Genomic DNA, 26455 nt, shown 5'->3' with positions numbered 1-26455 from the left:
GTATATGTGTTTTTCCTAAATGCCACATTTTATCTACCCCTCTTCCTCTGAGCAGAGGTCTCTATTCCTTAAACAACTGTGCTATGCAGCTGATTTTGTTGACCAAACTTTTTCAAGCTACAGTCACTTGCCATTTATTCTCTCACCACACCGCTAACTTGCAACTAACTGGGATGTGGATAAAAGTGAAAATACCCCTGAGGTGCATGAAAGACTGTAAATAAACACTTTTAAAAGCAAAAATACTTCTAAGCATACAAAAAAAATTTGTTTACTTTACTTAGTATCCTTAATGGGACACAGTACTCAGCTTTTATCTTTCTTCTCCCCACCCTTCATTTTCTTCAGCCACCAAAATAGCCAAAGGCTTCTTCTCTCCCATCACCTGTTTTCCTAGTGCCCACAGGGCCTGCTACTTGAAGCAGTCACTATTTTCCATTACAAACTAGCTATGAAAATCTACATCAGCTGTAAGAAGAAGCCACAGACTGAAACTTTCATAGGGTGGCCCTGCAGTATGTGGCCATGTTAGGGGCTGGGGAGCAGTAGACTATTAAAAAAAAAAAAAAATTCTTTTCTCCTTTTTTTCCCCCCTAATTTCCAATGAATTCAGCTCCCTTTAAAGAGTCCAAGGAGCAAAAACGAATGGTGAAGGATACTTCAGAGTCACTTCTGCAGCAAAAGAAGTGCAATAATTAAAAAGCCAACAAGATACTTTGTTCTAAGCAGCTGCTGTGTACAGCCTCACAGTGTTTTTATTTTGCATGTCTTCCCTACTACCGTCTCTTACTCGGAAGGAGTTTGCCAACCAGTCAGAAACCCAATGGAAATAAGTGACACAGATATCATGTACTATGTAAAATTTTGGCAACTTTTTTTTGGTATGGGAGGTATGGCACCAGATTAGATCTCATCTAACAATAACTCAGTGATTCACCCTTCTCAGACTGAAATATCTAAATAAAATTAGCAGCACTCATAGACGAATTCGGTAGCCACCATGCTGCTGAGACCAACTGCTCAACCACGAGCCCGTGTGTGCAGAGAACATCGGAAATGCTTTCCAGATTCCTTACACCACAGTGATAGACAGGGACTCCAACCTATTTTGGTCTCTTTCAGGTCGCACTTAAGTGAAACTACAGTTGTTCATTCTCAATTTGAGTCCACAGTACGCTCCAGATTAAACAAATTCAGTTCTGGTTGCAGGGGGAGGACTGGAGGGGAAACAAAATAGCAAGAGTTGCTCCTCCTGTACACTTACAGCATTTAATTGCAAGACCTCTGTTACACAGTCTCAGCATTTGCTCGATTTTTTTTTTTTTTTTTTTTTTTTGCTATCAAATATCGGATTTAAAAGTTCAGGTTGAGAACAAGCTACTTCAGAACTTAAACTGAGTGTGGCATTAGGGTAGTTCAGGGACTCGTCCCACCTCACCACCACCTTGCTGTTTCACACCACACATGCAATTTTTAAAGAAAAGCCTGTTTGCTGCCTCTCTCAGGCTGCTTTACAAAAACTGACACAAATTAGTGTCCAATTCCTAAAAGGATCTCAATAAACAAAGATTACTGTGGAGTCTAGGAAAGGGAAACACAAACACTCGTGCTGCTGAAAACACCATCTAATTTCAAAAAGCTTATATGCTGTAACTAGAACAACTGAAATATCTTCTTAGTCTGGTTTTAAGTGTATGTGTAAACTTCAGCTACCATACTGGCTCCCTGACATTTTCGAGTCTCTTCCACGATATAAAAAGATATCAACAAGGGCAAACTACTTCATTTAGGCAATTGTCTATAAAATAATACCTAAAAATATGAATAATAGTCCTAGTGCTTAAAAGAACAAAACAAACTAAAAGTGAAATTAACAAATGCACAGAGTAAATCAACACTTTCAAATGTACAGCCACAGGTTTCAGGATCTTTCCAGAGTTTAGAGCCACTCCAAGAATTGAGTGTGTGTGTGCACATACACGCATGGCTTTTGCTCTGTGTCCACACTGACAAACTTCCATTTTTATTACTGTTTTTCAAAAATACGTATATTAATCAACCCTGCAAGAGGACAGCTGACATGATAATTGAGCATTTGAAAGAGGCTATGCTCATCATCTGATGTTCCAGCAAAGCCTAAAAATGACTTGCAGTTAATTTGCTCACACAACAAAATTCTTTTTTTTTAATTAAAAAAAATGTCTACCTTTCAATCTCAAGATTGAAATCAAGAAAAAATTTTAAAGTACTGGAAAGACAAACAGTTTCTTTTAAATCTTCTAGACCACACTAACAGGAAAAAAGTAGAATACTCCACCAGCTTTACAGCAGAAATGTCAAGTTTACTGTACATTTCCTGTTATCTTTAAAATAAATACGTTCTTCTGTCTCAATAGCTTCAGTGTAATAAGCCTTATTAACACAACCTTAGAACAAACTTTCAAAGTATAAATTGATGCACACTGTAGCCAAGACTGCACAGATACCAATGCTCGCTTTGATGCTCTAGTCATTATTTCACTAGTACACTTTGTTGAACTGATGGAATACCAGCAAGAAGAGCACTCAAGTGCTGGCCCTTACTAATGGCAATTCCACGTGGCCTTAAACTGATTAAGTGACCTAAATCAGATGAGATATAGCACCTTCACCAGAGGAGTGCTAGAATGCATGGGGTTTGCACTACCAGCACCAGTTAGCTTCCCTTCCTTTCTCTTGCCCTGTCAAAAGCCAAAAGTCATCAAAAGTGACCACTCTGCTGTTTGACTTGTAATTTTTATGCTGAATGTCAATAGATGCAGAAATTTCTTTCTTAAATGCCATTGCTTCTCCTATAATCCTGTTACTTGCAAAGAGAAACAAATTTGGTGTATGGTTTTCAAACATTATTTTCACTTTTTTTAGTAATTTTCTCTGAAGAATTCTCCTCCAAAAGTTTAATCCTATTCAATTACACAAAAATTTTGTGGTGAGAACAGCAACAAATGATATTATTTCATAGCTGTACTTTCAGAAAAATGTTACATCTTATTTAGAAGACCTGCACATTGTCCCCTCCAAAACTTTTATACCCTTGAAATATAGAATGCACCATCCTTCAGCTGGTGCATAGAACTAAAGAGACACACCTTGCACGCACACCCACTATTTTTAACATAAAGGTGTGATCGAAAGACGGGTTACCAAAAAAAAAAAAAAAAAAATTAGCTTTTTAGTTGACATGTTTTAAGAAGTTACATTTATACAGTAATAACAACCATAGAGATTTTTCTTTTTTTCTTTTTTTTTTTTTGAAGCAGTAAGTTTGGTCAGGGTAAGTATATCTACACTAGTAAATCCCCATGCACAATAAATAATTTGCACTGCCATAGTTAAAGCATCACAGATTGTGTGCAACGAGTCCTTTGCAATATTTTATATTTACTTAATACAAATGCTGTTAATTATATCTTGCATTAAACTTCATTTTTAAGAATTACCAAAACAATCTTCTGTGCTTTTGTCATAGCAGCTTTGATTAGTGCACACGGGCTTACATAGTATAATATATGAAAGCAATCCCTGAGCTTTCATACCAGGGCTTGATTAAAGCCTTAGAGTATCATTTCATTCTGTTCAACTGGAAAAGTCAACAACTAAAATTCAATTGTTCACTGACTTTAAATTATGCAACATTTCAATCTACAATTTCTTTCAAAGGCAAGTTATGCTGAAAAATTGCTTGTGTGTAAGAGGTGTAATTGTATTTTCTTTAGTAACCTTTACAGTAAATATATTATAATCTCCTCCATGTTAGTAATACTATTAAAAAATCTGCCCTGACTTTAAGGAGTGGTATATAGAGCAATTATAGGATAAATACTATCACCTTTTAAATAATTTCATTATTTTTAATTTCTTTTTCACAGAAAACAGAATATAGCACATGTTTTGAGGATGAATATCACAGATAGCACTGATTTTTTCACTGTCATTGTAGATTTGAATACACTGCCATGACCAGAGAACAAAAAATAGTTTACATTTCTGCACTGGAAAGTGCACTCTTTACATAGCATTTAACATTGACATTATTTTAGTTCACTTCATATTAAACTAAGCAAAATTATAATTTTGGATTAGTTACTTTTAAAGCAGAGAAAAGCATATGTCATGCCACAGCTAACCAGTTAAATCATAAATATAATTTATAAGTGAATCATCATTAACATCAAGATTATTTGCATTTAGTAAGTTGCAGTTTTCAAAACATGGCATTTTGCTGGGTATTTAAATCAAGATTATGAACAAAGTTCATATGAATGAAGATGATAATTTTGACCACATTTAATAAATTATTTAGCAGATAATTAGTTTGAATTTAGTTTGTATACAGATGTGCAAGCTTATTATCACACCAAGAAAGTAATTACTATCTTATTTTTACAGTCACATGGTATTGATTTATAAACAGAGATACCTAAATTAGGTGGTACTTGCCCCCACTAATAGATCAAGTTGCTTTTACCTGAGAGCACCATTTAATATAGTTTAAATATGCCTTTCAAAGCTTCTAAATTCAGCCATTCCACCTGCATATAGATATACCAAACAACTGAGGATTTAAAAACATTTTTTTAAAGAGCTAGAGAAAGTTAAAATAGCAAATTAAAAAAATGAAAAGGCGTAAGGAAGACTGTGGTGCTGTAAGACATTTAACCACAGACATAAGTCATCCTTCTTCAGGGGTTACTAACCACTTTTTGCTAACACTACTGCTTTTCTGTCTTCTTTACTCCCCACGATCATCCCCCAAAAATTCAGTTTATTTCAAACCATGCTGGCACCAGCTTCGTGTCTAGTACTGGACTAGGCAATGAGACACGACTACCAGTAACAGCCAGAACTGGAGCTACCAAAAGCCTCAAAACAAAGCCATCACTCCCTCCCTCTCCTCCCCTAAACCTCAAAGACATGCTTTAATGCTGCACAACCACATACATGTTATCCACAGAGTGCAAGGGAAGTTCACAGAGATGAATGTTAGAGGGAAAAGAGGTCAGGACGCCTGCTCAGCCCCCCAAACCAGGCCAAGCTCTCCCTCATCTTGTCCCAGTCTCAACAGGTAGGTGATGCACCACAGCCACCTCCAGAAAATTATCACTGCTCAAATGCCATTTCTTCCTCTGGAATTTGCAGGCTTTCCTCATGGTAAAACATGACTAAGTTTTGGACAGACTTTTCCATGCTTTGCCTTTTTTTTTTTTCCTTTTTCTGCCCTTTTCCCCCAAAGGTACCATCCAAAGTGATACATCCAGTGACAAGTGAAAACTATGTCAAAGAGAAGCTTTCTGAAATACAAAAATCACATGTGATTTCCACCAGCAGTCTCCAGCTAAAAAAGTTAAGATTAGCTTCAACTTCCATTTGAACCATTTTTTGAAGTGCTCCAGCGCAAAATGCAACACCGTTACACAGCGGGAGACTGACGTAACCACACGTGTGGTGCTGGATCTGAGCATGCATTCAGAAGTAGCATTTTCATGTTAAGAGGCTGAACTTAGCCTGTGCAAAACCAGTAACAGTCATACAGGGTGGACTGTGTGCATCAGGTGACGTGAGCCCAAGGGCCAGGAAGAAAAGCAATGTACATAAGCTTATTACTTGCCACAGAGGCAGGCAAAACCCAACCGTGGCTAGTGAATGCAATTCTGTGATTTTAGTGAAGCTAGTCAAACACAAATGTAGAGCAATCTTTATAATTTCAAAATTTTAAACTTAGTTAATGACAGGTCTTCAAACTGTTTTCCCAAGACTACTTTCAAGAAAAAAATGGGTTGCTTAAACTACAAATAGGTTAAACACACACTACATACCTAAAAACATAATTCTGCTTGTGCTTTGAGTTCAACTGAACAACTGCCATAAAGCCCAGTTGTACAAAGGGTGTGTACGCCACTTTTATCTAAAGCTTACCATTCTACGTTAAATGCAGAATTTGGGACATATTTACATGCCAACAACCAATTCTTGTTTAAAAGTTGCCAGAGTAAAAGAAGGGGTAGAAATTACATTACTTATAAAAATTCTCTCTCATGTGCATAACAGGAAAAAAAATGAAAACTTCTAAATAGAGGCATATAATTCACTCTAAAAAAATATAATAAGCAGCAACCCAGAGCAAGGCATCAAATAGAACAGGAACTTGCCATCTGCTATTAGGACTCAGACCATCACTGAGAAAAAAACCTTAGAATTTAATAAATAAAGGATCCTCTGCTTTTTGACTATTACAACAATGTGGGGTGTTTGGTTGTTTTGGGGGTGGATTTTTTTTTTTAAGTATTTTAGCAGAATAAGCATTCTGATGCATCTTCAAATGAACTAGTATTAGCAATACAAGAAAAATCTTACACCACTCCTACTGAGTTCCAGAATTAAACTCTGAAAAGAAATTTAATGATGAGTACACAGTATTTTAAAAAACCCCAACAATAAGAGCTGTCCATTTCTCATTTATTTCTCATCCTATGTTGAAAATTTATGTGCAGGTGGAAAATTCATACAATGAGGTAGCAAACAAGTACTGAGATACTGCAGCACTACTCTTGGGTCAATAGTAGTGCCTCCTGATTAGCAATGGCAGTTTTTAACATTTTTGGTTAGCATAACACCAAGTTATACTGCTGCCCACCACCACCACCTAGAACTCACTTAAATAATCTAGCTTCTATTAACACAAACCTCACCGTGTGAGAGCTCTTGCTGCTGATCAGCCCCAGCACCCACTGTCATCAATACCACTAAGAGACACTTAGCATTGAATCCCTCTTGCTCGGCCCTGGTAAATAGCTCCCTCTGTACACCAGAGCACTGGTTTTCCATGAAGGAAGAGTGGTTCATTCAGGAATCCCGTTGCCTTGGTAGGAAAGACCCTTGTGCGCTCTACAGCACGGAAGTATATAACTCTAACAAACTGGTACCTCAGTGGCGAGGGGAGCCTGTGCAAGCTGGTGTATTAGCAAAGTCATCTGAAAAATTATTTCTAAATTAGCAGCAACAGTCCAAGACAGACAAGTTATTTTCCCTAGCCATTACCTGCATTAGTTTGCCACCAAACCTTCACCAGAAAATCATTTAAAGCACGTGTATCAGAATTCATATTAAAAAAGATAAGGTTTACGTTATAAATATAATCTATTGTCATGGATTAAACTACTACCAAAATTCCTCTAGCACCCCACAGATTGTATTTGTCAAGCACTATTTTAAAGAGACACTTTTTTGAAATTTTTACTCTAGCTGTAGGAGGAAAAATTGAACTATTCTTCCATGATAACCATGAAACCACCATCACAAAGAATTTCCCCGACATGTATAAACTAAATAACCCAGTCTATCACCAAAAATAAATTTCTGGATAATCTGTTCTGTAATTGTTTTAAAATCACTGTTTAAAAAGGAAAAACAACCAAAGAAACAACTGGTGTTTTTTGCCTTTGCTAGATACAGGCATTCTCCCTATCAAAGCTAGAGACGCTTTGCCAACTCTGCTTCCCAAGAGTCTCCCTGCAGCACACCCAGGATTCAGGATTCCCTTTAACGGGAGGGAGGAAGGGGCAGAGAGTGTGCAGGATCAGGCCCTAGGATGAAAGCTGTGTGGAGCACCTGCACAGCAAAACTCACCCGAGGTAGGGATTTGCCCACCCCCTCCCTTCTCACAGCCAGCCCTCCCGCCCTGATTATTCCCAGAAAATTAGAGCCCCACCTTGATCAATGCATGACAGATATTTAATGAATAATTCCAAATCCAAGCTCAACAAGCTTTTTACTCCATCTCTGACTGCTCTTTAACATGAAATATCAGGAAAATAAGTAACTGCAAACCCAACTAATAACTTAAGCTTATTAATTTTTTCCAACAGAAATTTTTGTTCATACACGCTAGAGTTCCCTTTATCGGGAATTCTGATTTCTGCACTACAATTTTTAAGGCTCCATTAGGGTGAAGTGAGCTCCATTTTTGAGGGAAAACCTATAGAACCTGTACATTTAACATTTAAAAATAAAAAACAATTTACTCAAACAATAAAGTACTGGTATTTTCAAAGAGGAAAAATGTATTGGATACATGGTGTAGACTACGTATTTTAAAATAACATTCCTAAAGTTCAGCTGAGCATGAAAGTTAATCTTTCAAAAGTGAACATTCAGCTCCAGTTGTGTTCAAGGGTACTGGTACTGGAAAAAAAAACAAAAAACAAAACCAAACAAAAAACCTCCCAACCTTACTATTTTTATAAATTCTCCAGATATTTTTAGCTGGTCCTTTCTTGAACTGCAAATTATTTTATGGTAATACAATCTTTTAAAATGCATATGTGGATATATATACACACACAAGAGACACACATATACATACACATTCTCTTTGAAACTACTGATTGGTGAGAAATACTGCAGAGGCTACAGTCAAAAAATAATCAAGACACCAAAACATTTAAAATGGAGTAAAGCCCTTCCCAGCTGAAGATCTTCTATTTCAAGACAGTTTCATTTCTGTCCCATACCCAAGAAGAGTCAGATCCCCTCTTTGACTCTATCTGTGCTCTTATCCAAATTTTAACTTAATTAAAAGCACAGAACACCTCATTTTGCACCTTAGTGGCAGTTTTCCATTCACTCAGTTTTGCAAAAGGACAGTTTGAGTGGATGCTGATTCCACTGCACCATGAAGAGGCAGGCTATAGGGGAAGCACATGGCTGCTAAGGCTATGTTGAACAGGAGACCTTTCATGCCACAGGTTCCTCTTGTGCCAGCTGTCATAATAATACAAGCCAGCAAAATAACAATTAATATTATAATTTTTCATTTTGAAATCTCAATGAATTTGCAGAAAAAAAATGGAAAACCACCTTTTTTCGCACTATTCTTTTACTGCCATTACACATACAGTATTTTAAGGTTTACTAGGGTCAATATTAGGATAATGCACTTCATTTGCTAAGTATCCCACTGCATATATCAAGATCATCTTCTCCATTAAATATACGCATCCTTGAAAACACACTCACAAACCAACACTGCAGATCTGGAAAGAAGCAAAACCAGGAGGTAATAACAAAATTACAATTTTTTGATACTTACCACAAACACACAGGAGCTCTCGCTCCCACACAGAAATTTTCAAAGCCAAATTACATATTCCAGTTGATGACAAGGAACAACTGTCACTGAAGTATCCAGATGGATAGACATGCCCAGAAAGGCTGGGTAGCACCAGTAAGCACTGGGCTAACTTATCTCCCCAGCACACCCCAAATACAGACAGCCAGGGAGATTTTTGACTGGCGCATTCAAGATATTTTCCTCATTTGGACAGCAGCGGTAACACTCACCCAGCAAAGATGCAGGATGAAAAGGCATGCAAGTGCCTACACTTGACATGCCCAGGAAAAAAAAAAAAAAGGAAAAAGTATGGAAGCCTCAGACTAAACCTATAAAATAATGCTCAAGTATTTCTGATTACATCACATTTCTAGACATAGTAAGGGAAAGTTACGGTTTTATCTTAGTTTTCAACAGTAATTAGCATATAACTTTACATAATTCTATATTCTGCATCATTAGAGATGGAGAATGGAGTGATGCGGAGATAGACATTTTGTATATGAAAATAAAAGTGCATTAAAAGAGAATCATCTTGAAGCACTCTGGAACCACATAAAGCACCTTGATATTGCTAAATGTATCAAATCTATCTAAACTTTCTAAACCATCCCCCTTTATAGATAAAACATGAAGTTATCATCCATATTTAGTTTTTAGAGCATTCAATTTTTGCACATGTTCTCTATCCATTTACTGATTCTGAATAATCCAATTCCAAGAATAAATTTTATTCTTAATTTACAAGGAAAAAGGTCCTACTTCAATACTGCCCTGTGCCTATCTCACTGGGCTCATGTAAGGATGAAATCACCAGAAGAAAGTGTCTTCAGCTGTGGTCCATGCCACTATATATTTTTTACCAAAATCCCAGGATGATAAAATGCTAAGAGATAAGGTGACATTAAGAAGAGGAACAGGTTTAAGGAGTGAAGAATCTTTTTTGTGAGGCTCCTAGAAGGACTAGCCCTGTCCATGACTAAGTATTAGGTGTATTTTAATGCTGTCTGGGTCACTCTCTCAGAGGCATTATGGGAAGCAACACATTTTCTGTTAGGTAGGTAAATCTTGGGCCATTTAAGAATTTTTCAGGTCAAAACCAAGCATTTGAAGTCCACCCAGTAGCTAGCCAGAAGCCATAAAAGGACTCCAGCGCTGTAGAGTCCTATGCTCTGCACTTAAAAGAGCGACTGAAATGAACACAGCCCCATTTTACAAAAATACCACCTTCAAGGTCTCAAAAATGTGGAAAATGTTATTACCCCATGCTTGAAGGGGGAAAAAGGGAGAAATTTTTAAAAAAATCTTAAACATTTCCTGATCATATTTTTATTACCCTTGAATTACACTTCCAAAATGTTATTTTTTTCCACCCCTTTAAAATTTACCATATCTATGCACAATTTAAACTCCACTACAAGTATATTTCTCAGGGTACCTTCTGTAAAGGGGAGTTAGCAAAATGAGAACAGGACCAACCTTTCAGGACACACATTTACAGCTGTGTTTCATGTGTTCCAGCTGATTTTTAAAAACTGCAGCAAGGGATTTGATTTTTTTAAATTAATGATCAAACAGTATGAGGAGCTATAAAAATTAAATTCCCCACAACGTAACAGTTAATATGGTTGGTGAAGATTATCTGGTTTTGCCATAATGACTCATTGTCTGTATAGGAATAGTCACAACTGGTGTTTCCACTCTTAATTGTAAAATTTCAAGGATTAAAACAAAAAAAAAAAATCTTCTGTTCACATCTGCAAAAACAAATGTGGAAACAGAATAAAAACTTTAAATCACTATGTGAAGTTTTGGCCCTTCACTCTCAAAAACATTCCAAGTTTTCACACAGAAAAGAGAACAATACAGTTAAGAAATGGCATATTTTCTAACATGTCTTCTTACTTTGAGCATATTTCTACCTACTTGATATTTACAGAAGCAAAGCTAAAAATCAATGCCACTAATATAGTTTTTTATTAATAACTGTGACCATTTCAACCACCATAAATACTTTAGCCTCACAAAACCATTTCCCACCGTCTTGTGCACACTAGACACAAACCCTCATTATACTGAAAATTAGCAACACAATCCAATTGCCATCTAATGGTCACCCGTGGAACAGAGGTGGCTGCATGAGGGGGACTTGGGGCCTGCTTTCCTCAAACCAACCTTCAGACACCTCAGCATCAGAGGTGAAGCCCAGCTGGCAGGCCATTGCTCTCCCCATAGGGCAGCATGACCTACAGGGTGCACCTTCGCTACCCACGTCTCCTGCTCCCTTCCCAAACAAATCCCCCAGAAGAGACACAGTGAATTTATTTTTTCAACAAAGAGCCCTCGAGGTGGGGAAAAAAATAATTAACCTTCCAATTGGAAAAATACCTCATCATTACCACAACTGAGGTGTTTGTGAGCATTTTAGGTACCTGAGGGCCCCAGGAACAGGTAGCGTGGATCAGGTCTGGGTGGGAAGCCCACCTGGACATGGAAGCCGGGCCGGGAGGCTGCACCAGGCACATCCCCAGGTGCCCAGAGTTAGCGCCTGCCCTCCCCCCACATTGCGCACAAGTGACATCAGGGCCATTTGAATAATCAGATTGCAGCCTACATCGCCTTGTGAGATACCAGCTGCTCTTGGATTGCGGCGAGGTAGTACCCAAAGCCTCGCACCGCAAGTTCCACGTACGCCATGGGCAGCCACCATCCTCTTCCCGCACCGCCCCTTCATGAGGGGAAAACTCATCTAAGTAGTGGATGTGACTAACGGTGCCCTGCCTTCCCTCGCAGAGCGTGACTTGCAGTCAAAATCACTTCACTACGATGCCTCCTCTAACTTTTGCATAAAGAGTCCTAAACCCTCAAATATTGCAATAGCCTTCTTCCACACCAAGGGGTCTGAATGCAGAAATGCTGCATTCCTTTGGCATTCCCTTGAGATTTCAGTAGTAAGTCAGGAATCTACTCCTGAGCTTATTAAATACTTCACACCTCCCCCAAAATAATTCCCCGCCCTTCCATCAAGGAAACCTTGACCAGGCCTCTTTTTTCAACCACAGCATAACCCCTTGTCTGTTTTTCAGATGCTTCCAGGGAAGTGGGAGGGAGAAAGCCACACACAGGCTCTCTCCTTACTTCCTTCCACAGCAGGTAGGAAGGCAATTTTGCAAACCTGGGTGTGCCCACTTCAAATCAGAAGATCCAGCAAGGACTGGAATGCAGTGACTACTGGGCCCAAGAATTTCGCCCTGAATAACAAGCCAGGCACATTCCATGTCTTCTAGATTCAGCTCAACTTTATGGCAACCCTAGCTGACACCACCTCTTGACCTTCCTTTATGTGACAAGGATATGGATTACCAAACCCTTACCCTTTCCTCCTGTGCACCTCAGCTGTCTCTGGAGAAGGATACCCACAAACTACCTTCGTGGGTGATAATGTACACACTCTGGTTAAAAAAAAAATAAATAAAACAACAGAAACCCCCCTGAAAATGATGTTTAAGGAGGCTGTGAGGAGGGGAACCAGGAGCCTCCATGAAGCAGCCTCACAGCAGCAGAGGTCAATACAATGTATTGAGTAATTTCGTTGCACTACAAAACAACTTTTGCTCTTATGAAGTAATCATTTAACCAAACTATTAATCGCACACTCATGCTGAAAGACAGACTTGACACATCCACTTTTTTTTTTTAAATGGCGTCACTTCTCTAGCCGTATCTCGAACGCTGGAGTGCACAGGGCTCTCTGGAAAGCGCTCCCCGGCCTTACAGCATGCAAACACACTGGGTGGGCCAGGCCAGCAACACCCCCCACCACACCCCAGCTGCTTCTACACCTTTCGCTCGTGCAAAAAGATACAAAGGCTTCAAATAAGTTACTTCGAAACCACCTTAACCACTTTCGCCAACAATACTCAACATTTGAAAACTGTGCTTTTACATGTAATTAACAACTCTAAATATGAGCCCAGTAAGCAGCGTTTAGAAATACAAGGAAAAAAAAAAAACCTCAAACTTTTTGACACCCTTGCCCCCCCCCCACAAAAAAAAAAATTAGACCTCTATAAAAGGAACAAGAGAGTCACTTTTACATATGGAGGTCACTGAATGAATTTTAAGTGGCTCTCTATATTAGATTTCGGGAGAGGGGGAGCAGAAACAAAGGGGAAGGAAGTACAGTTATGAGAAATACAATTTAATTTTCTGTTAAACAGCAGTATAAATCTGAGCTATATCTAATACATTCCAACATGATAATGCACGATGAAACAGTATTTTAACAAATGAGGGCTTTGGGAGAAGCAATACGTGTATGCTGATACAATTACATTTGCAGTTTTTTCAATATGCCTATATGTAGGCAACACATGCCTAGAAAAGTGCCTTAAGTTCAGAGCAGAATTCTTTTCAACAAGTTACAGGCAGATAAACGTTTCTGATAATTGTTAATTCACAGACAAATAGGACACAGTACCTAGTACAAAGAATGGACTTTTACACCATTTCAGCTGACAGCTGAAAGAGCAGAAAAACACTTTTAAACACATTAAACAATGATTAAAAAAAAAAAAAGGTTGGGGAAGCACCAGTGATTCTAAATTTACCTTTATGACTGTAATGAATTTCTTTTCAAAAGCACAAACAGATTGCTCTTTGTGCAAGCTTAACATTAATAAGCATGACAGTAAATTTATTTATTAGACTGATAGGAAATTATCGATTTTTATATGTCCCATGGAATTTTCTTCTTAAATCTAAAAGTATATTCCATCTACAACAGTATTTTTCAATCTACAACAGTACAAAATATCTGAAATGTAGACTGCTGTAATTCAAAACTATATACATTGCATATTAAAGGAGAAAGAGCACATACACCACATTAATTTTCAATGAAAAGTATCGCATAAATATAACTATAAAGATTCACATGCAATTAATTTGTCCAGAGAGGGATTCCCCTTTCCCTTAACTAGAACAAAAATCCTCCATACTTTCTCAAGTGAAGCTTTCCTCTAACACTAAACAGATGATCAAACTTCTAATTCTCAAAATACCATGATACAATGTCCATCGAGACAGATAAACCATTTTTTCCAAACAACTATCTCAAAAAGACTGCAATTTTCAAAATAATCCTGAAATAGTAGAAGCCCTTTTAATAAAGTTGCACAGACAGACATACTTCCCAGATTGAATAATGGAGTACAGGAAAAAGCACGTGGAAAGTTTGATCTATTTTTTTTTTTTTTTACTCTCTAGTGCATGCCAGGTTTTCTATCGTATAAATATTTGTGAAAGAAGGAGGCTGAATTGCTATAGGCAGCATAAAAATACTACTGCTTTATTCCAAATATTGCTTCTTTACATGAGGCCCGACAAAATTACTGCCTTGCAAAAATTAACTGTGTGTTTAGAAATTAAGGATGCATAAATCCTATCCTTACTGGGAAGGAGTCCTTCTCCTGCTGCTTCTATAGACCAGCTCAAAATAGCGATGATAAAATCCTCTCAAATACAGATGAGACTTCTACTATGTGCCTGTAAAATGCTGCAGACTCCAACATGGCAGGATCAAAAAAATATATCCACCAGTATATTTACAAGGTGCTTTTTGTTGCTGAGGCAGAGCTCACGTGCTTGCCCGTTATACAGTGCACAACACCACATTTTATTTCCTGCTAGCACACAGGTTTTAACTCTTCTCACGGAACTTTAAATTTAAAAATCTACACAATCATTTGCCATCAGACCATAATAATTTGCTTCTTCTATAGGAAGGTGCCTTTTTTTTTTTTTTTAAATAATAAATTAAATAGTACCACTGCTGCCTGGCCAAGACACTACATTAGAAATACATGGGGTGATTCTAGAAAACCTCTCGGACAGCACTGAGTGCATGCCTGTGGGTTTAAGAAAGCGGTCCATTTATCTACAGGGAAGAGAAACACAAACCTAAGCATTTTTCAAATTGCTTCTCACTGGATAACTAAGGGCAAGGGGCGGTGCGGGGGGGTTGGGGGGGGGGGGGTGTGGATAAAAATAAATTACCTTTGTCTTTTCGGGACCGAATGTTCAACTTCTATGAGTTTCCCATGCAGCTCCACTTTACCTGCCGAGATAAACAGAAAGAGGAAAATATTCGAGCGCAACTGTGCGTCCCCGTCTCCAGGAGCGGGCTCGCAGGGGTGCGAAGCAGGAAACAGGAGCGCAACACGTTAGCCCATTCATCGGCAGCCCGGGCAGCGGCGGAGCGGGGCCGCGGCGCCCGGGAAGGCGGCACAGCCCGGAGCCGAGCCGCTGCCGCGGGGGAGCCGCGCTGCCCTCGGCGAGGCCCCTTCCCCCGCCCCGCGCTGGAAACAGCCCGCGAAACGTCGTGTGCGGGAGCCGGGCTCGGCCCCGTCTCGGGGAGGGGGAGCGGGGGCTCCACCACCCCCCGCGCCGCCAACTTCGGGCGATTTTCTGCGCGGAAGCGGACGGGAAGGGAGCCGCGAGGAGGCGCGGAGCGCAGCCCGAGCCCATCTCCTCCGAGGCAGCCTCTCCCGGCAGACCTGAACCCATCTCCTCCGAGGCAGCCTCTCCCGGCAGACCTCCGCAAAGCCGCTTCACGCGAAAATATTTTTTTTTTTTTTTTTTTAAGCACACAAAAACAGGATGTCGGGGCCGGGAGCCGGCGCTGCTGGAGGCGGTGATGGGTGCGTGAGAGCAGCGAAGAGAAACCGAAATAAATAGCTGGGCAGCGCGGGGCGGGGGGGCAGGCAGGGCTCCCCCCTCCCAAGTTTGGAGCAATTCGGCGGCTCGCTCCCCAGCCCCGCGGCCTAAGCCAAGCCGAAGGGAGCCTCAGCCCGCTCCGGGGGGAGGCGGCCCCTGCGAGGGGCTGCGGGGGAGTCCAGCTGTGCCCGGGGTGGGGGTGTGTGTGCAGCCGCTGCCCCGCGCAGGGCTCCGCGCCCGCAGCCCGCCTCCGCCTCACTGCACTCACCGCCCTCCCCCCCCCAATGCAGCGAGGGCCCCCGGCCGGGCAGGGCTGGCCGTGGGGCTTGGAAAAACATGGGAACCGCCGCGCCGCGGGTCCGTGGGCCCAGGCTCCCGCCCCTCCCCGGCCACTCCCGGGGGGCCGCCGCCGCGTAAGCCCCGCGCAAAGGCTCCGCGGGAAGGCCGGGCGGCTCCGGCCGCGCTCGGAAAACAACAGTTCCCATCTCGCCTGGAGGCGGAGGGAAGAGGGACCCCCCCCGGACCCCCTCAGCCCCCCCAGACCGGCGGCGCGGCCCAGGCCGCCGCTGCAGCCGCTCCGCGGCCGCGGAAGAGCGCGAGCGGCGGGAGCCGTCGGGGCTGCGGGGAGAGGGCGGGGGTGGTGGAAGGGGCCGCACACCTGAAAGTGCCTCGATGGCCTTCATGGCCCAGCTCTCGTCGGGGCAGTCCACGAAGGCGTACCCCGTCTTCACCAGGAACTGGCCCGAGAAGGGTATCTTGGAGTCCTTAAAGAGACTTTCCAGGTCGAGAGGGCTGACGTTCTCGCCGAGGTTGCCGATGTAGAGCTTGTTCATCTTCCTGGCGGCTCGGGGAGGCGCGCACCGCGGGCTGCAACCCTCGTCTTGCGAGAGGAGGTGGGGAGGAAGGGGGAAATAAAACAAAATGCGATGGAGGAAGGAGAGAGCGAGAGAGAGAGGACAGGGAGAGGGAAAAAAAAAAAATCAGATCTGCAGCTTGTGTCCCTCCCTCTCTCTCTCAAGGGGTAAAAAAAAAAAAAAAAAAAAAAAAAAAAAAAAAAAAAAAAGGCAAAAAAAAAAAAAAAAAGCGTGGCCAAACGGGAGCCCTAAGTGCCTGCCGTGCTACCCAGGCGCATGGGGGGCACGGGGGAAACACCCAGCGCCGGGGCCGCGGATGGCGGGCTGAGAAGAGGAAAAGGAGGAGGGGAGGGGAAAAAAAAACTACTTTTTTTGTCTTGCCCCCAAGCCCCTTTGGCAGCAGCAGGCGGACTATGAAAATGTCACACTACGTGCATGCAGGCGCCGCCTCTCCGTATTAAAAAAAAAAAAAAAAAAAAAAAAGGGGGAGAGGAGAAGGGGAGGGGGGAGGGAAGGACGGAGAGAGAGAGAAAAAAATTACTTGAATATTCCGGCTTTTTGAATGAGCCACGTGTTCAAACTACAAATCAACTTCTCACGTGAGGAATCCCAGCTCTTCAATTAGCGAGTGGATGGGGCGCACGCACACTCACAGAGGAGGAGGATGGCTGGGGTGAAGGACGGGGAGAGGGGTGGGGGGAGGCTGGACAGGACAGGACAGGACAAGTTTAGAGAGGGCCGGAGGGCGGGGGAAAGGGAAACCGGAGTTGGGTGGGCTCCAGTCTGCGCCGCCTCTGCCCTTCCGCCGGGGGAGTCCGCTCTGGGCGCCCCCTCCGCCCAAAAACGGCTGGGCGGCCGCACCTCCCCCCGTGTGAGCGGGGTGTGATCCCGGGGAGGGAGGGGAAAAGGCACCGCAATGCCCGCCCCCCCGCCCCGCTCCTCCCCCGCCGTGCCAGGCGGTGGGGATTATTCATCGGGGTCGTGCCTGGGCGATCCCGCTCCCCGGCACTGTGGGTTGGGGGGAGGAGGAAAAGGGAGAGGAAAAAGAGGGGGTGCGATGGCGGGGGGAGGCGGCCGGGGAGAGAGCGGGATCCGCTCCCGCGCAACGCCGCCGCGGCTGCGTGCTGGGGGGCTGTGGGGCGGGGGCGGGGGCGGGGGGTCCCTCTAGCCCCGGAGGAGCCCCATATGGTAATGATCCCGCATTACTCGCGGTGCCCCTTGCGCTGAGTCTTACGGAAAGGAGAAAGAGGGGGAGAGGGAAAAGAAAAAAAAGACAAAGGGATGGAGGAGAGTTGGGGGATGATGAAGAAGAGAGTCCTGGGGCGAGGGAGCTGCCCGGCCCGGGGAGGGGCGGGGTGGCCGCTCTCCCAGCCCATCTGGGCAATGGTGGACGGCGTGGGGGGAAACGCGAAGGCACCGTTGCCCTCGGCTGGTAACGGCACACAAAGGGATTTGGCGACCCCCCCTCTTTTCCTCCCCCCCTCCCCCTGCCCGGTCTAAGGAACCATTCATAATTCTCCACATTCGTACAGATACAATGGTGGGCTTGTGGGGGAGGGGTTTGGGGGTGTGGAGCCTTTCCAGTGCAAACAAAACGTTGCCTGAAGATGAAGAAAGGATACGGAAATGAAAGCCAGCACTGTGTTTAATATAGCGATCTAGTAGGTTTTGTTTAATAATTCAACGCACTTTAGCTGAAGGTTTCATTTATTCCATGGTAGGCTTCTTGTGGTACGTTTTAATAGGTACATCCATGGAAAATGGTTAAATACTTTTATTAGTGAGCAGCGACTGGATTTCCACAAGTCCTGTAGTATGTCTGGAAATCTGTAGTAAAGAGGAACGCTTCCTAATTTTGTGCCTAACTTCTAATAAGTATACAATTAAAGAGGGGTGATTTAAATCTCCTTGGAAGCCGTGCTGGGGTCAGGCTTTTGTTACGCACGCTGCGGCCGCCGCAGCTCGGCGATGGTGGTGGTACCCAGCGCTCAGGGGGTGAGTCAGTCGCTGAAGATTTCTCCTGTGGTGGTATGATGATGCAAGGAGACATGGCTCACCATGAGGCTGGAGCCCCAGACCATTGTGAAATTGTCAGGGGCTGGGGGAATGCTGCAGTAAGTTGGAAACACGGCCCTTTTGTTGTGTGCATCCAAGCGGTTGGCTGACCAAAACCCTAATATTTGTAATTTCAACCCATTGTTTAATCTCAGGGTTATTTTAATGAACTTTTAATTGTCAGGTTGTGATTGAGGAAATCGAGTGTTTTGTGTTTCACTAATCAGAATTTAATCACAAGTTCCATTTTGTAGAAAATTAGCAAATAATTATCTTGTGGATAGAGAGAATTTTTTTTTCTCCTAGAGATTTAACCTGTTTATGACTTTTTGATGTTGGATGTGGAATTCTTTCCTAAATGAATTTGTATTTCATAACCCCACTCTGTATAGTCTGGTTAAAATAAAAAATTTCTTATCTAAGTTAAAAACAGCCCCCTCTAAACAGCTGAATTCTTAGTTAAACTTGTGAAAGGAATTAGTCACTGTTCCTGCAGATTAATTGCATTCTTTATAAATTTGATTTGTACTGCATCTATAAGGCAGTCTGCATGTGCTCATTTCTACATGGTTGGTCTATAGCATTAGCTGGTATTTCCTCTTAAATTGCTAAACAGGGTGCATATATTTCATTTAATATTCTAGTCTGAAAATCTGTTTTGTTAGATTTCTTTAAGAAATGAAGATTGAATGTTCATGATAACACTATGAACCCGTTGTCCAACAACACCATAAACCGTTTTGTAATCAGATGGTTGGGGGGGAAAAAAAAACCCCTTAATTATTAGCAATGCCCCCCCCCCTTTTTTTAATACTCTGAAAACCTCTTGTTAATAAGATGAAATATTTTCTGTAAACCTAAATAATGTATAGCTTTGTTTGTTAAGAAGTGTGGGTTGGTTAGTGGTTTCAAGAGTAATTCCAAATCTTGAATGCCAAAAAAGGCAATTCAACAACAAAAATTAGTTCATGTTGCCTGACAAATCTCCACTTCCCTGCACAGATGAACATAGTTCAGACCAGTTGGGCACTCCCAAATGTTAACGTTATTGAGAATATGGCTTTAAATTTTGAGATGTAATTTATTTTGGCAGTCACAAATCAAATGCGTGAGCACATAACAGAGCATTCTCACATATTAATGTATTTTTTTATTTACCTCTGTAAGAAAAGACATTATAAAAATTTTAATTTTTTTCTGTATTTCATTTGTTTGTGTTTATTGCCCACAGAAGCCAAGAAGTTAAAATACTTACATAAATATTGCACACAAGGAAGCACAGCCAATCTTTAATTAGCAAGGGCTTTTACGACATTCTGCCGTTTAGAATTAAAACTCAACCATGTGCTTCTCCCCACCTCCGGGTGAGAATCCAAGAGCCTCCGCCGTGTCCGTCCCCCCGTCTTGCACGGCCAGGGGAGGGCAGGGCGCTCCCTCTCTGCCCCCTCCCGAGGCCCGAAGCCCCCCCGCTCCGCTGGGCTCGGCGCATGGTGGGTGGGTAGCACGTCGGACCGCCCGCAGCCCCAGTATTCCCCATTAAATGTCTTTTCTTTTGCTCGGTTGGGTTTTGGGTTTTGTGGGGTTTTCTTAAGACTACAGCCGCCCACGGAAGGCTCCTGCGTGGGCTCGGGGCCGAGGCGCGATGGGCAGCCGGCGCGGGGCGCGGCGGCGGCGGGCGCTCCCCGCGGGCTCCGGGCGGCCGCGGCCACGACGGCGGGGACGCCGCCGCCCCTGCCTCCGCCACGGCGGCGCGGGAGCGGAGCCGCCCGTCCTCGCGGGGCGGACACCCGCGCCGACGGGACGGGACCGGACAACAGCGCTGACCCGCCCGGCTCCCGGCCTGGCGCCGCCGAGCCCCCTGCCTCCCCCATCGGTCCGTCCGTCCCCCTGCCTGCCTTCCTGCCTGCCTGTCTTCCCGCCCGCCCTCTCCTCGTCGCCATCCCCGGGGCGCGCAGCCCCCGCGGGCGGCCATAGCCGCTCGTAGTAAAGCGGCGCGGCGGCGCCGCTTCCCATTGGCTGTGCCCTGCGCCTACCAGCACCGCCCGCCGCCGCGGCGCGCCCGCCCATTGGCTCCCGCGCCGGCCCCCGGGGCGCGTGGCGCGAAAGCGGCGGCGGGCGCGGGGGTGGCGGGGGCGGGGAGGGGAGACGGGCGGGGGGCGCGGCGCCACCGGCCGGGGCAGGGCCGGGATGGGACGGGAGAGCCAGCCCGCTCGCTCCCTCCTTCCCTCCCGGCGGCGGCCCGGGGCTTTGTAAGGTGGTAAGTGGGCGCCACGCCGCAGAGGTGCCGGTTCTGGGGGCCGCCCTGCCGCAGCCGTGCCGGGAGGGGCAGCGAACAAAGGAGCGGTGGCGCGCGGCTCCGCAGGGGAGTGTGGAGCGCGGCCGGCGCCGCGGGGTGCTCGCACCGGGGAGCCGCGGCATGCCCGCACAGGGAGCGGCGCGGTCTCCCAGGCCCGGGGGTGGCGGTGGTCCCTCGCCGCCGGAGCGATCTGTGCTCCCGGGCTGGGAGCGGGGCTCCCGGGGGATCCCGCCGCCCTTCCCGCGGCGCGCACCGCCCGCCCGCCCGGGCAGGTCGTGGAGGCGGCGACGGCTCGGTGCCGGTGGCTGGTTCCGCCGCCGGGGCCGGGAGCGGCTCGGCTCCCCCAGCACCGGGGAGGCTGCCGGGGCGGGCCGAGGCTCGGTGCAGCGCCTGCGGGAGCACCGGGGTCTGCCCCGCTCCGCTCCGGCTTGGAAGTTTTGATCACAAAATGCTGCAAAACTCAGTGAATCGACAACGGAGAGCGCGGCGGTGCCGGCATGGAATGAAACAAACCGCACTACGCATCGGAAGTTTTAGAGCTTAAGATAAAACAATGTAGCCAGCTCTGTTCGAGTTTCTTTCCAATAAAAAAGAATTGCAAAGAAGTTAGCTGTCTGTGCTGCTTTGCTGACCGGAAAGTTGCAGGAGTTCTTGATTTTGTAATGCAATGTGATCACAGTGTTACTGCACTAAAATAATAGAAACAATTTCTAAATAAGTAGTCCGGTATATGAAAGGTGGTGACTGTGGCTTAGAACGAATCTCTACATGCTGATTTGAAAGTAAGTAATTTTTTTTTTTTTTCCCCATTTTGTCCAGGGATCTCTTTATTCAAATACTGAATGCTCAGTGTATCTTGCTTTCACCTTTCAAACATTTGCAAACAGATCTTGCAAAAGAAAAATCCGATCACCTGCATTTTGATAATGTGAGAATAACTTACAGTCTTTTTTAGTATGTATATATATTTTATATATATATATATATACATACATAAACTTTTCATCAGTGTTCACTTGGCACAGCTGGATTTAAAATGGGGCTTTCAAAGGAGAGCTTAACCATTTTTCAGGTTGATATCTGAAATCTGAGATTTTTGCAATTGTGTTGGAAAGAGCACGTAGAAAAAATATAAATATATCATATATATTACAGCCAGACAAAATCAGAAGTTTATTTGATCAAGTGACAGGAATAATTGCCAATATGGCTTCCTCTAGCTAAAGAATATTTTGTGGGGCTTTTACAAGGAGTGAAGAAATGAAAATGAAGGCATTATTTAAGAAGTAAAAGTGTTTCTCACTAGTTAAGTGTGTTTTAACTCGTTTCAGATGGGGTTTTGTTCTGGTTTTGTTTTCTTATAATTTACAGATATCTGAATATAATTCTTGTTTGCTCCTTTCACCAAGGAGATCTTTTGCCAAGAGCAAAAAAATATCAAGTAAGGGAGTAAAATGGGGCAGCAACCCAAGCATAAAATCCCTTTGGCGAGAACAATGAGACCCTCCTCTCCAGAATCTGTTTTGCCTTACTGGTATGATAACGGTGTTTTCAGCTAACAGTATCATAGGTCTATTGTGAATTCAGCCCCAGGACCTTCCATATCTTAAAATTATAGAGAAGTAGTGTTGAATTTGCTTTTAAATACCTGGTATTGGTTAGATTTTGATGTTCAGATTTCCTTCCAAGTGGCCATTATTTATTATTAAGAAAACATCCCCTCCCTTCCTCTAAAAATTCTAGTTTAATGTTGGCCTTTGAAGACACTCTACAACAATTTGGTTTTAATATTTTAAGAAGCATTAATTTGGATACAAATTAGTTATTTTGTTGTACTTAGGCAAAATTTAAGATGGTAGCTGCTGGAGTTTCATACTTTACTTTTTTTGTTTTGTTTTAATTTGTTTGAATATCTTAATATATATTTATACTGTTGCTGGATCCAGTTCAGGCAATTGTTTGGTCTTTTACAGATTTCATCAGGAATAAGCATTCCAATTTCAATGTAACATTCATGAAAAGAGCTGTTTAAATTGGCCATTAATATGTATATCCTTTGAAGAGTGTGGTCATGAATGTTTGTATTTAAAGTGTGTTTTCCCACTACAATATACGTTCTGTCATTTGCTATGTATTATTTTTCTCAGGATCAGAAACCATCCTAATGTTAATTATAGTCATGTTTTTGTTTCTGGTCTGTTTCTTAGGAAGACTGAATAGTTGGGTCTGTGAATTATAGAGTATATGGCAATTTAAAACTACCTGTGAGGCTGAAGGTTGAGCTTGTGGGATTGTTGGCCCTTCCTGCAGACATTAGTGCTTATATATGAATAATTTCGTTAGGTCGTTTCAGTTATTGTTTATCTGGTCTAAAATAAATTAGGGTCAGTCTTTTGTGTTTCTCGTGAAAGCTATACCATATAACTATTTCTTGTGCAACGGATTACCTTGGTATATTGTACATGGGTTTGGTATTAAAATGCTAAGGAACTTTGATTGCAAGAGATCTATTTGGTTAGGTATTGTCAGTATAAAATGGCTGGCACAATCTTTTTATATGAGGAAATCCCTATATTTTTCCCCTCAAGTTATGGTTTTCTGACAGTTAAATAGTCAATGAAGCTTGACGGTATTATTTCTAAAACATTTTGTGTAGAGTCTAGTTATTTCCCAGAGAAAGGTCAGGTAACTAAAAGTTCTACAAAAATAAGTATATAAGTGGCAGAAGACAGACCTCTAAAACAAAAATCCCCTGCAACCCCATAAGGCAAAAGCTGTGAAAATAAATAGAAGCCTTAGTCTGATAAAATTAAAGTGCATACATATAGCATTAGTTTCATGCTAATTAATTCCTGTTTTAAAGCTCAATTTACATCTCAATTGAGCAATCCTTGATACAACTGGAGGCACAGAAACATATCTTAGTCTAAGTACTTGTTTCTACAAATTTCAGATTCAAGTTTTTCTTCTAGAAACGTTTTTGGTTTCTTTAAAGTTTTGCAACAGTAAACAGTTTATGTGAGCTTTTAAATGCTCTTAAAATACTACTCAAACCAAAGTTAGAAAATCAAGTAGAAAAACACGAAACAAGTGATATATTTAGGTAAACCTAAGCCTGCAAGGCTAGTTTGAGGCTATTTTTTGCAAGCCTGTTTTGAGTCCATTGTTTGAACGTATAGTCATGCTGTAGGAGTGGGGCTGAGCTCTCAGAATGCACACTAACAAAGTACCGTAATGGGGTCACAGAGGCCAGAGAAAAAATTCAGCTTTCTTGCATCAGACCTGTGATAAAGCCCCAGCCTGTATGTAAACAGTGAAACATTCTCACAGGCAACAGCTAGAGGCAAGGCTAATACCTGCCTTATTTGCCTTAAGTTAACAAAGTAAAAATTATAGTCAAAGCTGCATTACCAAAGAAATGCCAAAATGTGTTCCTTTTCGTTCTTTGGGTGGAAAAAAAATGTCAATTGCATGCTTCAATCTACTTTCTTACATTGAATGATGGCTGCAGGAAAATTCAAAAGTGTTTGTGCCCCTTTGTTTTAATCATGTGTGGATTTCTGATGTTAATACTCAATGCTGAAATGCTAATTTTGAACTGAAATATGGTTCTAGTGAAAATATGATCTTAATTTCTTTCAAAACAAAACCCCCCAAATATCTGTTCTAATATCAATGAAACATAGACACAAAGTAACTTAATTGAATTGAGTGTTCAACTTGCTTAAGTAAACCTGTAATTTAGACAATTTTATTTAAATTTCCTGCAGCTTTGGCAAGTTAGTAAAAATAGAGCTCTCTCTCTTAGAGTAAAAATAAAAATAATCAAAATAATTAAATAACTGTTTCTACAAAGAAAGCAATAAATGGAGATGTTTCATATCAGTCATAAAGTTTAATTATTTGATTTAATATCATTTTTTTATATCCTCACTTTTTAATTTTAATTGCACCTGCCTTAAGCTTTAAAAAGCTAAAACTCACCCAAGAACTGCTAGTTTTGGACATGCATGTTTTTAGCAAGTTGGGGTTATTTACTTAGAGAAAAACTGTGGGCAGGGGGAGTTAAGCGATGGAAATAACAAGAAAAGAGTGTTTCCTGGCTCCACCAAGTCAAAGGCCAACAGGTGCCCCCTCAGTTCCTTAGGAAATCTCTCCCTGGCCTGGCTAAAGGTTACACTCCTGAGCTGCAAAGGGGATTTTCAGTTGCTGGCTTTTGAACAAACAGAACAAACCAGATCAGCTTTCTGGATGCAAAAGCTGTCAACCTAATTTATGGTTTTCCCCGTGTCCTGTAAATAACTTGCAGAGGTTCAAAACAAACTTCTAAGTGGTTCATGGGTGTATTCCAATGAGATGCAATGAAATGTCATGTTTCAAAGTTCAGTTGTCTTAATAATTAAAAAAGAGGGAACAACCCTTTCTTTTCCCACAGAAAAATAAAGTTTACCCCATATATACTTTCAGAAAGGTGAGAAACTCTTTTGAGCAAAAAGCAGAAAAAAAAACCCCAAAACTTGACAAACTGTACCCTGAGGGAATATTTTATCTATAAATTATGACTGAAGAAATGAGTGAAAAAGATAAGAGATTTTTATACCTGAAATCCCTACAAGAACCCTATTGCACAGACAGCCACTGTTTCCATCTGCTGCAGACAAAGTTGCAGTTGATTTAGTTTTAGTCTTGTACAAAATGTTGTGTGTTTTGGTGTTGGTTTGGGTTTTTTCCTTTCACGTTGGACGTCTTGTTGCAAACCTATAGCACGAGACATATCTGTGCATGCATAGTCTCATCCTAAAGCTTCTGTGGAGCCTGGTGAAAACAAGCCAGTACATGCTTTGCAGTTCTGAAGTTGTAGGTCAAGCAGCGGAAAGCTCTGAACACCTTTGAGATCTGGTTATCAAATGACTGTTTCTGGTTGTAAACATCATACTTGAAAAACTCATATTCAATTTGAAAAATATATACAAAATCCAGAATTTGTTTACAAAACTGTTGACTTTCTAAGATAATAATCCTATAATTTTCTTTTGTATCTGCATTATACTTCAAAAGTGTATAATTTTTCTTCTGTATTAATGTTTTTGCTAAAGTGTTAATTTATAAATTTTTTTAACAAATCCATTTTCTGATAAGCTGGTTTTTAAGATTTTGTAATGCCCAAACCAACTTAATTGATTGTATCTTTATTATTATTATTTATTTTCTTTTTATACACTTTAGTGATACAAACAGTCTTAAGTCCTGAAGAAGTATATCCAAGATTAGGAAATAATCTTAAAAAAAAAACTAAATCAAGAAATACCAACAACAACATATTAAAATAAAAATGGTGTTTGGTTGTTTCAGTGTGTGAGGTGAAGACTTCCTTGCAGTTAAATA

The 26455-nt window shown here is 42.4% G+C and overlaps 1 protein-coding gene across 2 annotated transcripts in view; it reads right to left on the bottom strand.

The window, feature by feature from the left end:
• The window catches only part of IGF2BP3 (insulin like growth factor 2 mRNA binding protein 3), a 112237-nt gene extending 94722 nt beyond the window's left edge, over positions 1-17515 (bottom strand). Inside the window, exons 1-3 of one of the 2 annotated variants that reach the window (XM_048303417.1) lie at positions 17261-17515; positions 16524-16745; positions 15206-15266 (exon numbers count right to left, since the gene is read on the bottom strand). In XM_048303417.1, coding sequence (XP_048159374.1) covers positions 15206-15266; positions 16524-16698 — 236 coding nt within the window. In that variant the 5' untranslated portion in view covers positions 16699-16745; positions 17261-17515. Of the gene's footprint in view, positions 1-15205; positions 15267-16523; positions 16832-17260 lie in introns of those variants that run through there. The other variant, XM_048303425.1, reaches the window with a different exon arrangement.
• Between the last annotated feature and the right edge of the window lie 8940 nt (positions 17516-26455).

This window comes from Corvus hawaiiensis, chromosome 1, assembly GCF_020740725.1.
Source record: "Corvus hawaiiensis isolate bCorHaw1 chromosome 1, bCorHaw1.pri.cur, whole genome shotgun sequence".
NCBI lineage: Eukaryota > Metazoa > Chordata > Aves > Passeriformes > Corvidae > Corvus > Corvus hawaiiensis.
The sequence above is the reverse complement of the archived record's forward strand: the minus strand, read 5'-3'. Positions and strand labels throughout refer to the sequence as shown.